Below are 15,068 nucleotides of genomic sequence, written 5' to 3'. Positions count from 1 at the left end.
GTTAGCATGTTGATTGATAGTATGACCTGAATCAAAGTATGTTCTGGCACGAGTTCTGAATTGTTTAAATACACACCTAAGCACTTGATCGTTAGTATGTGATGGTATGTGTTTTCATATGTCGATGTCTGACCTGCTAGTGTTGAGGCATACGTGTATGTTGTAGAATTATGATGTAAGGTTTACATGAATGTTGTATATTATGTTGTTGAGGATTATGTGTATGTGATGGAGCCATGGTACCAAGGATTTCATGTATGTTTTAGAATTGTACGGTGTTGATTCTTTGAACGTTGAGACTGTGTGAATATCCTTATTGATTAGTTAGATGCTCACCAGTTTTGTGTTTCCTTCGAGATTCACCAGTTTGTGTTTCCTTCGAGATTCACCAGTTTGTGTTTCCTTCGGGATTCACCAGTTTTGTGTTTCCTCCGAGATTCACCAGTTTTGTGTTTCCTTCGGGATTCACTAGTTTTGTGGGCATACTTAACTACAATAGGATAGGACTCAGTCTGTTGTCTGTTTCATGTATCTATGTGCCATATGCAGGTATCTAGAGGACATAGATGCCTAGCCTGACCCCATGGTGGGGCTACTTACTGAGTATTTCATACTCATTCTTTCTTATGTTGATGTTTCAGGAAAAGGTAAAGATGTACCGGCGATGGCGCAGCGAAACTCGTGATCGTGTCACTGGGAATAGACTTTTTCGCTTCTGCATTTTGAAATCTGTTATTTGGTTTTACTATTTAAATTTATTACTAAGGATTATTTCTTTTTATGCCTTTGATTAACCTTTAAGAATTTTGGGTACCCTATTAACTGTTTTAACAATTGCATTTAATAAACGTCTTTTGAACTTCTCTTATTTAATTAGCATTTATTTCAAATAATTGAGCGTCGTTTTTAAATTCTGTGCATGTATTTATTTTAGTAACGGCCTTACCTAAGTCCCAGGGGGTCGGGTCATTACATATTCACCCAAATAGATCGGGAAATTACTAATTCAACATGTGAACGAGGGTTAATTTTAGAGGAAAAGGGTATATGTGTAGATAATTATAGTTTAATACAAATAAGAATGTTATTTAATACTAGAGAAAATTTACAACTTGCTGTAAAGAAAATACCGTGTGACAGAACACTGAGATTATTGTAGTGGAATCAAATCAAGATATTTGGTATGTGAGATGTAAACAGTGGAAGGATGGTTGTGATTGAAGGTTATGGGCATGTCGGCGTAAAACTCATGGGATGTTCGAAATCACCAAACTTGAAGGGGAACACTCATGTTTGTATTCAGAATTGACACATGATCATTCAAAGCTTGATTCAAATTTTATGATTATCAAAATCCAAAATTTGGTTAGAGTTGATCCAAGAAGCAATTAAAAAACAATGTGACTATAAATTATAGACGGGTGTGGCAAACCAAGAGAAAAACGTTGATTGTTGTGTTTGGTGATTGGGAGAAATCATACTCAGAGCTTCCGTAGTGCTCTTTTATGTATGTGTATTTTTATATACTTATATTTTTTATGTAATTATTTTATTTGATCTAATTCATTCTTAGGAAATAGATTTTGTTATATGATGAATTTTGTTACGTAATGTAATTTAAACTTTTTAGGTAATGGAGCCTGGTCCTTCTAATCCTATACAACTATATCAACAAAATATGCATCTTTCACAATCGATATGAGATAGTTCTTCTAATGTAGTTTTGGGTTGTTGGAGAAGGGAGACATCTGCACAACATACTATCTCATTTGATCAACGTATTATTCTCTACGTTGAACATGCAGGTTTTCTTGTGTTGTACAGATTGGATTTATCCAACTTGATTGACACCTCATTACTACTTTAGTTTAGCATTGGAGGCCAGAAACCCACACATTTCACCTGCCTTGTGGGGAATGTACAATTATGTTGTAGGATGTTGCCATTCAGTTTGGGTTACGAGTGGATGGAGAACTATTGACAGATTTGTTACAATATGATTGGAAGAATGTTTGTGATGAGCTCCTCAGCGTTCTACCAGATGATCTGAAAAGGCTCAAGATTGAGTATCCCGTGATTAGCGTCCCAGTTTCCAAAATTACCTCCCGATGCCAACGACATCAACGTACATAGGTATGCACGAGCATACATTATGTAACTTATTGGAGGATTTTTGTTCGCTGACAAGTCAAACACTTCAGTACATCTCATGTGTTCTCCCGCTACTGTCTGATTTCGAGCATGCTAGTACATACTTGTGGAGTGGTGCCTGTTTTGCATGGCTTTATAGAGAACTTTGTCGGGCTACCAATGCACAAACGTTAGAAATAGCGGGGTCGCTCAGGTATGGGCTTATGATAGATTTCCAATTATAGCACCATAAATCTACAGGCCCATCGTCCACTTAGTGTAAGATATTATTTCATTTATATATTTATTTCATTATCATTTTATATAAGAATATAAATTAATTGTTTTTTTTATAATTTTAAATGGAGTGGTGTATTAGCTGCCTCTGAACAGTCAGCAAATATGTTGCTAGTATACCGAAAAATATTTGATAGACTGATGCACAATCAGGTAACAAATGTATATATAAATGAATATTTAAAACATTTTGGATGTATAATTATCTTTTTTTTTTTTTTTTGTCAGATTAATTGGACACCATACGCACAAGATATTTGGTCATCACTACTTGATTACTGGCGTGATGGTGAAGACATCTGATTGACCGTTAACCCCCTTATATGCTTCCATATAGTAGAGTGACATCATCCAGATCATGTGTTAAGACAGTTCGTTCTGCGACAAACGATACCTTCGTTGTGTTATACATTCTTAGCACTACACCAAATTAATTTGAGAGGTAAACACGACCAAGATTGACGTTGAATTCATACGGAATATATCCTACTGGCATGCATGACATGATTGTTGTGCATAGGGAGAAATAACAAATGGGCCAACTGTATCAGATGACTACTTTCTCTGGTACAATTCAATCACGAGGCGATTTATCACACCTGACGACGCTTATTATTACTGTATGGTAAGAGATTTAAAATTAGACATTTCCCAAATATATGATATAAATATTGTTTAATATTTATTTTTTTCATCGTACATAATAATTTTATCGGAGATGTACAACACAATTTACCAGAGTTGGGTTCAAACATTGGTCAACATAGAAAGTATTATTCAACAAACAAGATGACTCAATGTTGCTGACATTGACTGAAGACGTATTTGTCGTAGACGACAACGACAATAGGGTGAAGCTAATTTAGAGGCACACGAAGACAACCCCATGTGGGGTATGGGCCAGGGGTCGTCTTTAAATTTCATGTAAACTTATATTTTCAAATTAAAAAACTAATTGTAAATATATATAATTAAGTTTAATAATGAAAAAAAATTGTTAGTTAAAAATTAGAAAAAAAACACTTAAATCAATTTTTTTTTTAAAAAAATGAATGGTAATCTGAGACCCGGTCCACAAGTCCCTCTTTGACCGGTCCACCAACTGGGCCGACATGATGCTGACATGATTAAATGCTAATCATGTACCTTGTACACGATTTCCCTTCACACCAAAACTACCATATTTTTGTCAATACTTTCTATTCCCACCTATTTTTAAAAATTCTTTCACATGTACCCAATTTTTGTCAATAAAGTGAAAATCCACCATATTTTTGAACTTGATCCCAAATTACAACTCTAACCAATAAATTTTATATTTTGTTATCTACTTCCTATTAATGGAAAGCAATTCAAAATTTAAAAATTAGAAAACTAATTTCTAAAAAAATAGTTTTTATTATTTAAATTTAGCCAGAGTTCACGTATTTCTTTAAAAAAGAAAAAAAAACTAATAATTCAAAATTTGAAAGTAAACAAAGATATATAAATTTCAAAAACTGAAAACTAAAAGGGAAATCGTTTACAATGCATGAATCTTTCTGAAAGCTATAAATGACGCAGATGGAGTTTGGAAAGAAGTTGAAATTCAGATTTAAATTTGAATAAAAATTAGGAATTTGATTGGACGACATTAATTATTAATGAATCTAAAAAAGTCAATCATTCTGAGCGATTTCAAAGGCAAAGGATCTGAATCAGACCGATTTGGAGTAATGACGTGTCGTATATTCCCTTTTTAACTGAATTAGTAAAACCCCGAATCTTCGCTAATTTTCACTTAAATGAATTGATTAAATTTAGTAACCACAGCTTGAATACCACACAATATTACCGTTCAATTAACCTACACATTTCAGTTACTTGTCAATTCCCGGTCTCCGAAAAACCACTACTCTACCGGCTGTCACCGGTCGTTGCTTCTTTCTTCTTCCGGTATCTTCCTTTATAACCCTGTTTTCCTCTCGTCTTCTTTCCCGCCTTCTCTCTCTCTCTCTTCTTTTTACATTCTCCGATCGTCTGAGTTCTCTCACCTCTCCGTCCTCCGGTCAGTTTCCTCTCTCTCTCTCTCTCTCTCTCTGAATCCGTACTTTTATGTTTGAAAATGTTGAGTTACTGTGTTATGGCGATTGCGGTTTTTGTTCTGTTTTTGAACAGAGCAGTGTTAGTGCGAGTTGAATCATCTCATATTCTGTTTTACGTCTTTTCGGCGGATTTTAACTTTGAGAAGTCTCTGTATCTCCATTAACAATTTTGTGATGGTTTTGCTGTGTTTCAGACGATGCAAATGTTTTATAATTTTTTTAAAGATTTAAATTAGGTTAAGATCGCGTTTTGGTTCCTGCATATTTGTTGATTTTGTTTGTTCATGTTTGATAATGTTGAGTTACTGTGAAATGGCGATGGCGATTACTGTTTTTGTTTTGCTTTGTTCTGTTTTTTTAACGGAGCAGTGGTAGTGCGAGTTGAATTCGTCTCATATTCTCTTTTGTATCTTTCCGGTGGATTTTAATCTTGACAAGTCTCTGTATCTCCATTATCAAATTTTGTATTGGTTTTGCTGTGTTTCAGGCGATGCAGATTTTTCATAAATTTTTTAGGTTTAAATTTGATTTTAATTAGGTTTAAATCTCGTTTTGGTTCCTGAATATTCGTTGATTAATGTAAATGAATCTGAATCACTTTAGATCCTGTACTTTTATGAATCAGCGTTTTTCACATTATAGAAACGGTTTTCAAGTAGTAGAACTCAAATGGATAGAAGTTGAAATTGGAGTTTACATGAACTAAAATCGATTCGTGCACTATTTTTTTTTCTGAATATTGTGATCGTTTTCTAAAACTATTCCCCAAATTACAGATCCAAAAATTAGATTGAAACTTAATTAATTATTCATTTGCTCGGAAATCAAACACATGATAAGACAAAACAAAAATCGAGATAACTTGTTTCTCACTTGATTAGAGAGATTTTTCGATTTCTGAACTTTTTTCCCCCTCTTTTTAATTCTGATTCAGTGTGAAATCGGAATGGTGCAACCGAACAATGATGGAGAAGGGATCAGAAGAAGATCCTGTGGTTGTGGAAAGGAAGATTTTCTTCCAGAGCAGTCGTTTCAAAGTTGGGGAAATTATACAAAAGCACTCAAAGCGATGCCGGTCCGGTTCATGGACCGACTCACGGCCCGATCGGCCGAGCACACCGAGCTCGTGGAGATGAAGGCTCGAAGCGAGCACGAGATGAAGAAGAATCTCACGTGGTGGGATCTCATGTGGTTCGGCATCGGCGCCGTCATCGGCGCCGGAATATTTGTCCTCACCGGTCTCGAGACTAAAAAACACGCTGGCCCCGCCGTCGTCTTGTCTTACGTCGTCTCCGGCATCTCCGCCATGCTTTCCGTCTTCTGTTACACTGAGTTTGCCGTTGAGATTCCGGCCGCTGGTATGTGTTTCTTTCCACACCCCATCTCCCATAGGTTTCATACCGATAAAACACTAAAGTCAATGTCAATTAATTTTGATGAAAAGGATAATACATTTTAATTCCTAGGTTTTGAGTCAAAATTTGAACTAATTTTTAGTTGTTAAAATGTTACTATTTTTTTATTTGACCTTGTTATTTTAAGGATAATTATTTTAAAAGATAAGATTCCTGTAAATATCTATAAATAAATTTGTTTATTTTTCTATATTTTAAAATAACTCTTATTTTAAATGGGTGTATATATATATATTGGTCCATAAATTATGATTTTGCCGGACTAATTTTTGTAGTATAGGAGACAATATGAAAGCTAAAGTGTTTGCCTAAAATATATTATTTTCTTTAAAATAATTGAGGTCGAGATTTTTTTATTATTTTTCATGGGGCTATTACTTTGTTGACGATTATTGTTATTAATATTTTTTAAGAATGAGAATTATTATTATTATTATTATTATTTTATACATAATAGTCAAAGTTTGATTCTTGGAATAAGCAGTTGAAATAGTGGGTCAAGAAGATTGAAATTGAAAGCGATGGCTGTTTTATTTCGTCTTGGTTTTTGTTTATTTGTGTCTATCCATCAACTCGAGTCAATTCATATTTAATAAATCTCTTTCATCTTTCAATTGTATCTTATTATATTTTAAGCTTCAACAAAGTAAAAGTTGACTCATATCTTGTCATTTTTAAAATTTTTAATATTGAATCTAATAAATTAATGACTTATTTTTACTTTTTTTTTTTTTTTTTTTGTAATTCATAAATTTATTTGACAAGTTTATGGTTTTATTAGATATAAAATTTTCATTTTTTAATTGATTTTTTAATCTATAAAATACAAATCTGAAAGTTGAAGTATTTATTAGATTTTTTTTTTTTTTGGAAAAAGTATTTAGTAGACATTTTAAAGTTTATATATAGATACAAATTTGAAATTATAAAAATAAGTTTATTCTTCTATATATCTTAGAAAATATCTTAGATTTGTCGACTTGTTTGGCCACGATCTCCCTTTTCGAGTCAACGCACGATGTTTTGTGATTCCTTTTAAGAATTTTTCATGGTTCTTTTGGCCGAACTTAGTTTTCTAAGTCAACATTTGTGGATCTTAGCTTTTTATATTTATATTTATATATATAAGAGAGTTTTATCACTTCTCTTTTCACACACACAAAAAAAAGTTCACTTAAAATAATTGTGAGTTTTTAAGATTATTATTTTAGAAAATAATAATTGTAGTTTTGATAACCTTAGTTCATAAATAATATTAGGTTGAAAACTCTCAAATGCCTTAGTTTTTTTAATATGACATGAAAGTGATATTATATGGTAAGTTATATAATGAGATTGTAAATCCTTTAGATTTTTTTTTTCATAACAAATAAAATCAAACATGTACTATCGAACTCAAGATTCCCAATCCCACATATTATAAATAAAGTTAACATCCGTTAAGCAATGCTCATTTTGAATAAATAAATAAAAGGCTTCAAAAAAATATAAAAAATATGTAAAAAATATAACCAATATATATATATATATATAGAAAGCAGAAACTAAACATAAATAATTTATTTGACAACACGTTTAATATTGGTAGAGTTGTCAACTATAGTGTATTTCAACTCTTATAACTAAATTGTATGATAAATATAAATTTGTGATAAAGATTGATATATTTATGTATCCGATTTTGTATTCTATTATATATATATTTTATTGTTAAAATCACATTTCAACTTTAAATCAAATAACCTTTGTAGTGAACCATACTTTTCTCTTAATCCTATTTTTCAATTATTTTTCTCAATTAAATGTAAAAAGGAAAAGTCTTTCAAAAGCAAGCCGGTAAAATTCCCCCTTTAAAATAGTTTCGTTATTAAACAATTATGTAGCTCTTACGTTCATGCTGGCAATTTAATTGCATGAATCAATTATAATAGTTTTTCAACTACTGGATCATTTCCTTTTCAGGTGGATCATTTGCCTACCTAAGGGTAGAACTAGGAGACTTCGTGGCATTTATAGCCGGTGGCAACATCCTCCTCGAATATGTTATCGGCAGTGCCGCTGTAGCTCGTTCATGGACGTCATACTTTGCCACCCTCTGCAACCGTCATCCGAATGATTTTCGCATCCACATCCCTGCTTTTGCTCATGATTACAACCAGCTCGACCCCATCGCCGTCGTTGTCATTATCGTCATTTGCATCTTTGCAGTTATGAGCACCAAAGGCTCCTCTCGTCTCAACTACATTGCCTCCATTTTGCACATCATCGTCATCCTCTTCATCATCATTGCTGGGCTGACCAAAGCCAACCCCAAAAATTTCACTCCCTTTGCCCCCTTCGGAGCTCGCGGCATCTTTGTAGCTTCTGCCGTCTTGTTCTTTGCATACGTTGGATTCGATGCAGTTTCGACATTAGCAGAGGAGACTAAGAACCCGGGGAAAGATATCCCCATTGGTCTTGTGGGATCCATGGTGATTACCACTGCCGCGTATTGTGTTCTTGCAGTTACGCTCTGCCTTATGCAACCATACCAGCAAATTGATGAAGATGCACCCTTTTCTATGGCTTTTGAGGCCGTTGGATGGAGCTGGGCTAAGTACATTGTTGCTGCTGGTGCTATTAAAGGCATGACCACCGTGTTGTTGGTCAGTGCAGTTGGCCAGGCGCGATATCTCACACACATTTCTAGGACTCACATGGTGTCTCCTTGGTTCGCCAAAGTCAATGAAAGAACTGGTATGGTTGCTAACAATTTTATTTGTACAAATGGTTAAAACTACTTTTTGTGTTTTTTTTTCAAAATTACTTTCAAATATGTCTTTAATGCTTGAAATTACGCATTTGAATGTGATTTTTATAAAAATTTTAATCATGAATGATGAAAAATATATTTCGTAATGATTTTGAACCTGACAAAAGCAATTTTAGTCTTTTCAAAATCACTTCCCAAATATTATATATATTATTATTTGAATTTTCCAAGTTTCTAACATGTTTTTAACTTCTGATCTTATCTGAAATTTTGAACGTAGACTGATATGGATGCTTAATAGACATTAGTTTTGCTCTGGGTTGGAGTGCTTAGAAGCTTACTATCAGATGCTTTACAATTTGTTAGATACGATCCTAAAACGTTTGAGTCTATTAGATACATGAGTCTATGAGTTCTCTATCAAACTCATGTACAATCGGTTCTGGCAATCAGATTTAGGGGCCCCACTCATAAAAACAATCCTTATTGTGTACAATTACACAGTTGTATATGTAGGGAATTTCAACGCACCATCAATTCAGAATTTGTTTACCTTTAGATTCGGCCACATCATGCTCATGATTTAATGACTTATTTGAATTTTGAAGCATCGATTCTTTAATATTTGTCCCAACATTAGCCATTTAAGGAAGTAGAAATATTTGTTTAGAGACAATTTAGTCAATGACATACAAACACAATGCTTAAATTAGCATATACTGTGTTGATATGATGTTAAATCACCATTAGACTAATATTAAATGTTGGTAAACTGAACGTTTAATTTCTTAACAGGAACTCCAGTGAACGCCACAACATCCATGTTGGTTGCAACAGCAATAATTGCCTTCTTCACAACTCTAGAGATTCTTTCAAACCTTCTCTCAATCTCCACTCTCTTCATCTTCATGTTAGTAGCTGTAGGCCTCATTGTCCGGCGCTACTACGTCAGTGGCGAAACAACGCCGTCGAACAGAAACAAGCTCATAATCTGTTTGATTCTGATAATGGGATCGTCAATTGCAACTGCCGCATACTGGGGCACGAGTGATGATTGGATCGGCTTTGCAGTGACCGTTCCTATATGGTTTCTCTCAACTCTAGCCCTATGGCTCGGCGTCCCACAGGCGAAAAAGCCACGCGTGTGGGGTGTGCCACTGGTCCCATGGCTGCCTTCAATATCCATTGCCATTAACATTTTCCTTCTTGGGTCCATTGATACAGCTTCATTTGGAAGGTTTGGGATATGGACTGGGGTTCTGTTGGTTTACTATTTATTTTTTGGGTTGCATGCTTCTTATGACACTGCCATGGAGTCCAAGACCCAAGCACTAGAAGAAACTAATAGCAGTGTGTGAAGAATGGGGGAGGATTTGATTGGGATGATGATGATGCAGAAATTGGAATTTTATTGGATTTAGGAAAGGGATCTTCTCATGGTTGGTTAGTAGTGGAAAGAGTTATATTGTATTTGAATTAATTATTTGTTTTAGATTATTGATGTTGTTGATTAAGAGATTTTGTGGTTAGCCACAAAATCTATTTGTAAATGTGTCTTTATTGTTTTCGTATGAAAAGTGGTAGTTTGTCATAGAAGTAAGAAATTCTTTTTACTTTGTATGCATTTTATTGTACTTGTAATGGAATTTTATTTTTATGTCTGTCTAGTTATTTTTCCTCTTTCCTTCTTTGAGGTAGACTCACAATTAAAGAGGGAGGGATTTATACTTTTGACATCTCAATTGAAGACTTGCGTCTTAACTAGTTGAGTTGTGCAGGTTGTCTTTGAACGGTTATTCAAGAGGAAACTCTACTATATAACTTAAATAAAAGTGATGAAAAATGCCTAAATGAGAAAAATTATATATTTTCTCTACCCCTAATTCTTAAAGAATATATATAATATTTATCTATGAAAACAAAAAGGGAAAAGAAAAGCCATCTTTATCTATGAAAACAAAAAAGGAAAAGAAAATCCCCTTCCCGTTCCTTCGCTCAAGCCCTTGTGATGACAATAAGAACCAAACCTTTATGACAACACTCGATAGATAAATCTCTAGTAAGAGCATTTTTTGTGTTTATTATCTTTCAATTCCTTCTAATATTAAAATCCTATAAATGGTAAATTAGGAATCCAATTGTTGAATCCTTAACAACAAATCCTGTCTTGGTTTACTTGCGGTAAATGGGAGAAATAAGGCTCAACTTTTAAAATAGACTTCGAAATTGGATTTGGAAAGCTCTCCAAGGGTGGAAGGAGTCTCTTTTTTCTCTTAGTGGAAAGGAAACTCTCATCAAGTCCATTGTTCAAGTGATCCCTATCTATACCATGAGTTGCTTTAAACTTCCAAAATGCTTTGGAGGAAGCTTGGATGATTATAAGAGGCACCATTGGATGAGTTGGAGGAAGCTTTGTAGGTTCTTTAATTAAGCGATGTTAGCTAAATAAAGCTGGAGAATTATTAGATATTTGAATAGCTTGTTGGCCAAAGTCCTCAAAGGGAGATATTTCAGGGATGGGGATTTCTTAAATGCTAAGACTGGCTCTAATCCTTATCTTACATGGAGGAGTATTATTTGGAATATTGAGCTTTTTCTCAAAGGCTACCGATGGAGAGTTGGGCATGGAACGAAAGTCAACATTTTTTCTGATCCTTGGCTGGTCTCTAAAAGGTCTAAAACCCCGCTTTGTACGGAGGCAATTAGAGTTTGTGACATGATGCATGAGGATGGGTCTTGGAATATTGAGCTTATCTCGGAGAGCTTCTTGCCCAGTGATGTGGATTCGATTCTCAAAATTCCTCACAGGAACTGTGAGAGGGAGGATGAGTTCATTTGGGGTGGACCCAAAAAGTTATTTTTCGGTTAAAGTGTGTACAGGTTGGCTCTTAATCTCGATTGGGCGGCCTCTACTTCTGGCTCAAGCATCATTAGGCTTAAGCCAAAGTGGAGTTTGATATGGAAGCTTAACATCATCCCGCGTGTGAAGTTAACAGTGTGGAAAATTATCCATGATGTCCTCCCCATTTTTAAGTAACATCAGTAAACTTGGTGCTACCATTAATCCCCTTTGCTTTTTTTACAAGAAGTTTGTGGAGTCTGCTAGCCTTGTTTTTTGGGATTGTAAGTTTTCTAAATGGATATGGTTGTTCTTTTTTCCCTCCTTATGTAGTTTCTTGGATTCTTACAGGGATTGTTGGAGCTCGTTTAACTGCTAGGATGGGTTGATGGGGTTATTGAAGGGAGCTGAAAGGGACATTGCCGTTATTATTCTGTGGAATGTGTAATTGGAACACCATCAAAGCTTGTGATGCTCCTCCTTATCTCGGGTCCATCATTTTCAAAGTCTGCCTTTTTGCCCAAGTGTTTGGTGCTTGGAATTCTTCTCCTTCCCCTTATTCCATGGAGAGCATGTTATTCATGATGTTTGAAGGCTGCTTGCGAGTGGGTGCTAGAAGCTTAAAATCGATGCATCTTGGTGTGATAAGGAGGGTGTTAGCAGCATTGGATAGGTGATCCGAGATTCTGTTGGCTCTATCATCTGTGTTGGTTGTGTGATAATGAGTGTGAATTGGTCCATGAAGTGCTTGGAGGCTCTTGCTGTTATCAAGGGGCTCTCGGCCCTTTTGGCCAAGGTGAGGGATCTTTGGTGTCCCCCTCTGTTCATTGAATCTGACTATACCAAGTTGGTTAATTGCCTTTACAAGACGGATTAGGATTTGTCCGAAGTTAACTTGCTGTATTAGGAGGTTGTCTCCTTGGCATTGGAGGTTCGCGTTTGTTCTTTCTTTGGTGCGGTAGATCAGCTAATAGGCTAGCACATCGCCTGGCTTGAGCTGAAGTCTCCTTTGGTAATTTTGAGGGTCTTTTTTGTGGGTTGCTCTTCTCCTTCCTCTAAAGAATATGCTTGTTCTTCTTTTGTGCCTTCTTGGTTCTCCTCAGTTTTAAATGAGGAGCTTGGCGGTGTGCCTTTGGGTTAGTCTCGTTGCTTTGTTCTGGTTCCTTAGAAAAAAAAAAAATCCTAAAACCCTCCAAACTCAATTGACGTCAACTTAAAAGGGATGAATTAGATTTGGATTACTTTTTGATTGAAGATCACGAGGCAAGAAAAACTATTTTCCTACTCACGGTTTGAACACTCCACAAGCAAGTTGATCAATCTTTCCTGGATGCTCAAACATGCAACCATAGATCAAGAACTACAAAAGATTGGTGATGAATCCCTGTCATCAACATAGAGGAAAAATATCATTCCCAAATTCAATTTATAAAAACTCTGTTCAAACAATCTAAAAACAAAAGCTTTAAATAGCCTCCTAATAAAAACCTTTTTGAAGTAAAACACTCCAATCAAACATCATAGTAAAATGTCAAAATTACCTCCATATCATAAATGAATAAATTTGAAAATTACTAAAATTACATAAATATTATTAAATAAAAACATAAACAATAATTTGATGTATAGATGGTTCATATCATCATCTCCTCCTTTTGAAGGGTTCGTCCTCGAATTCAAATTAAAGCCTTATAAAGTAGTTTTAAAGTTATGAGAAGAAAATGATGCTACTCGTCTTAGGCTTCTCTTGGATGGTCTCCCTTATAAAGCAACCTTGTAATCATGAGATGTCAAATGTTGCACCATCTTGAATTCCATCCATTTTGGAAAGAATATCGATCATTCCAATCTTCATTCAATTTGTGACCATTAGAAGAACTAAGACCAATTTTTGAGCTTTGCTTCAAAGTCAATACTTTAACATCCTACAAAAACTCAAAAGAAAAACTAGGCAAACTTGGTTGAAACTCACCTATCAGAAAACACACTCTTTTGTCTAAAAATTCTTCAATGTTTTGCATTGAAAACAAGAAAGATTTAACCTCATAAATTTCTAAACACATATTCTTGGCTTTTATCTCATTTTTCCTACCGACCGAGTATTCTTCACACGCTTTTCTCCTTCATATATTTCTATTATTTTTGTCCCAGTCTCATGCCTTTTGTTTTTCAACTCACACACATCAAGTTTTACTTCTATTGGAAGCAATGATACAAGATTATGTCCAAATGTTATTTTGACCTCTAATAGACTAACAATATTAGTACAAAGTATTCTAGTTTCAAATTCACTACAATCTTTTTCTACCCCACTACTATTATCACGTACTTCTCTAAAAATAACAACAGTAGTAAGATTACAGTCATGTGATTCCTTGTTACCCAATGACCTACTGGGCAAAATGGTCATTATCATGCATAGCTGCAACATGAGTAAGTTTATTTTCACTACTTTTTAGCTCATATATGGTAGGTACATTAAAGTTTTCCACTAATGATTTAGTGTACCTTGAAATTCTTCTTTGGAGTTGCCTTTCTATCTTGATGGCAATGTGTACCATTTCTTCTAAATCCTCACAAGATTGAATTTCTTCTCGATTGACAAGCATATTGAAAAAGAAGTACACACAATCAAAATAAAGGGAATGTTGACGAACATAATGATGCTAACAACCAACATAGAGATAAGTAGAGAAGGAAGTAACACACAATATGTTAACTTAGTTCGATAAAATTTTACCTACATCTGGGGGGGCTCAGAACCCAATTGAAAAGAAGATAATGATATTCAAAAGGTTTACAAGAAAGTTCACTTATCTGATAGACCTACTATCAAGTAATATAGTAAACCTTAGATAGGTATTTAGTTTTAGACTCCCCTAAACTTGATATCACCTATCTCAAGATCTTCCAACAATTCAGGCTCCCCTTGAGTCAGAAGCTTTCAGTTTGTTCGATCTTGCACGTTTAGGCTCCCTTAAAACTTAATGCTTCTTTTCAAGAATCTCACACAGTCTATGAAAAATAGGCAGCGTTTCTTTCTTCTTCTTTCTGCAATAGTTGCACACACTAACACAAAATCTGTCGAATAAAAACTTACCTTTAAGACTTCATTTTATAACAACTTCTAAAAGGAAGAGATGGATAAGGTAACCAACATCAATACCAAAAAGGTAAGCAATCGGAACATTCCAAAAGTAAAACCAAATGGTTTAACCTGAAGTCAACCAGAAAGGACCCATCATTCAAATAAAAGAAAATTTACATGCCAATAAAATAATAAGAAGCTCCCTTTTTGGCAAAAAATATTTTCTTTTATTGGCAATCATGTGATGACAAGAGGAGCAAGAAAAAAAAAAAAAACTGCAAACCAACCAATAAAACAACCAAACCTATACACCAAAACCAACAACCGAGCCAACAAAACAAACAACAAAATAGTATATCAACACAGAAACCAACCCTAGCACAACACCAGTCCCCCTTCATTGCCATAAGAAGAAAATTAAACATGTGGAGACGAAGAAGGACATAAAGTAGATGGAGCATCA

At 34.6% G+C, this 15,068-nt stretch overlaps 1 protein-coding gene across 1 annotated transcript; it reads left to right on the top strand.

Annotated features, from left to right (window-relative positions):
- The first annotated feature begins 4,319 nt into the window (after positions 1 to 4,319).
- On the top strand, positions 4,320 to 10,335 carry LOC120082602 (cationic amino acid transporter 1-like). Its single transcript, XM_039037851.1, has 4 exons — positions 4,320 to 4,474; positions 5,446 to 5,869; positions 7,889 to 8,662; positions 9,474 to 10,335. The coding sequence occupies exons 2-4, from the start codon at positions 5,458 to 5,460 to the stop codon at positions 10,034 to 10,036; spliced, it is 1,749 nt and encodes a 582-aa protein (XP_038893779.1). The 5' UTR covers positions 4,320 to 4,474; positions 5,446 to 5,457; the 3' UTR covers positions 10,037 to 10,335.
- Positions 10,336 to 15,068: the final 4,733 nt, after the last annotated feature.

The sequence above is a fragment of the Benincasa hispida genome, chromosome 8 (assembly GCF_009727055.1).
Source record: "Benincasa hispida cultivar B227 chromosome 8, ASM972705v1, whole genome shotgun sequence".
Taxonomy (NCBI): Eukaryota; Viridiplantae; Streptophyta; class Magnoliopsida; order Cucurbitales; family Cucurbitaceae; genus Benincasa; species Benincasa hispida.
This window is presented reverse-complemented; position numbering and strand designations above follow the sequence as displayed.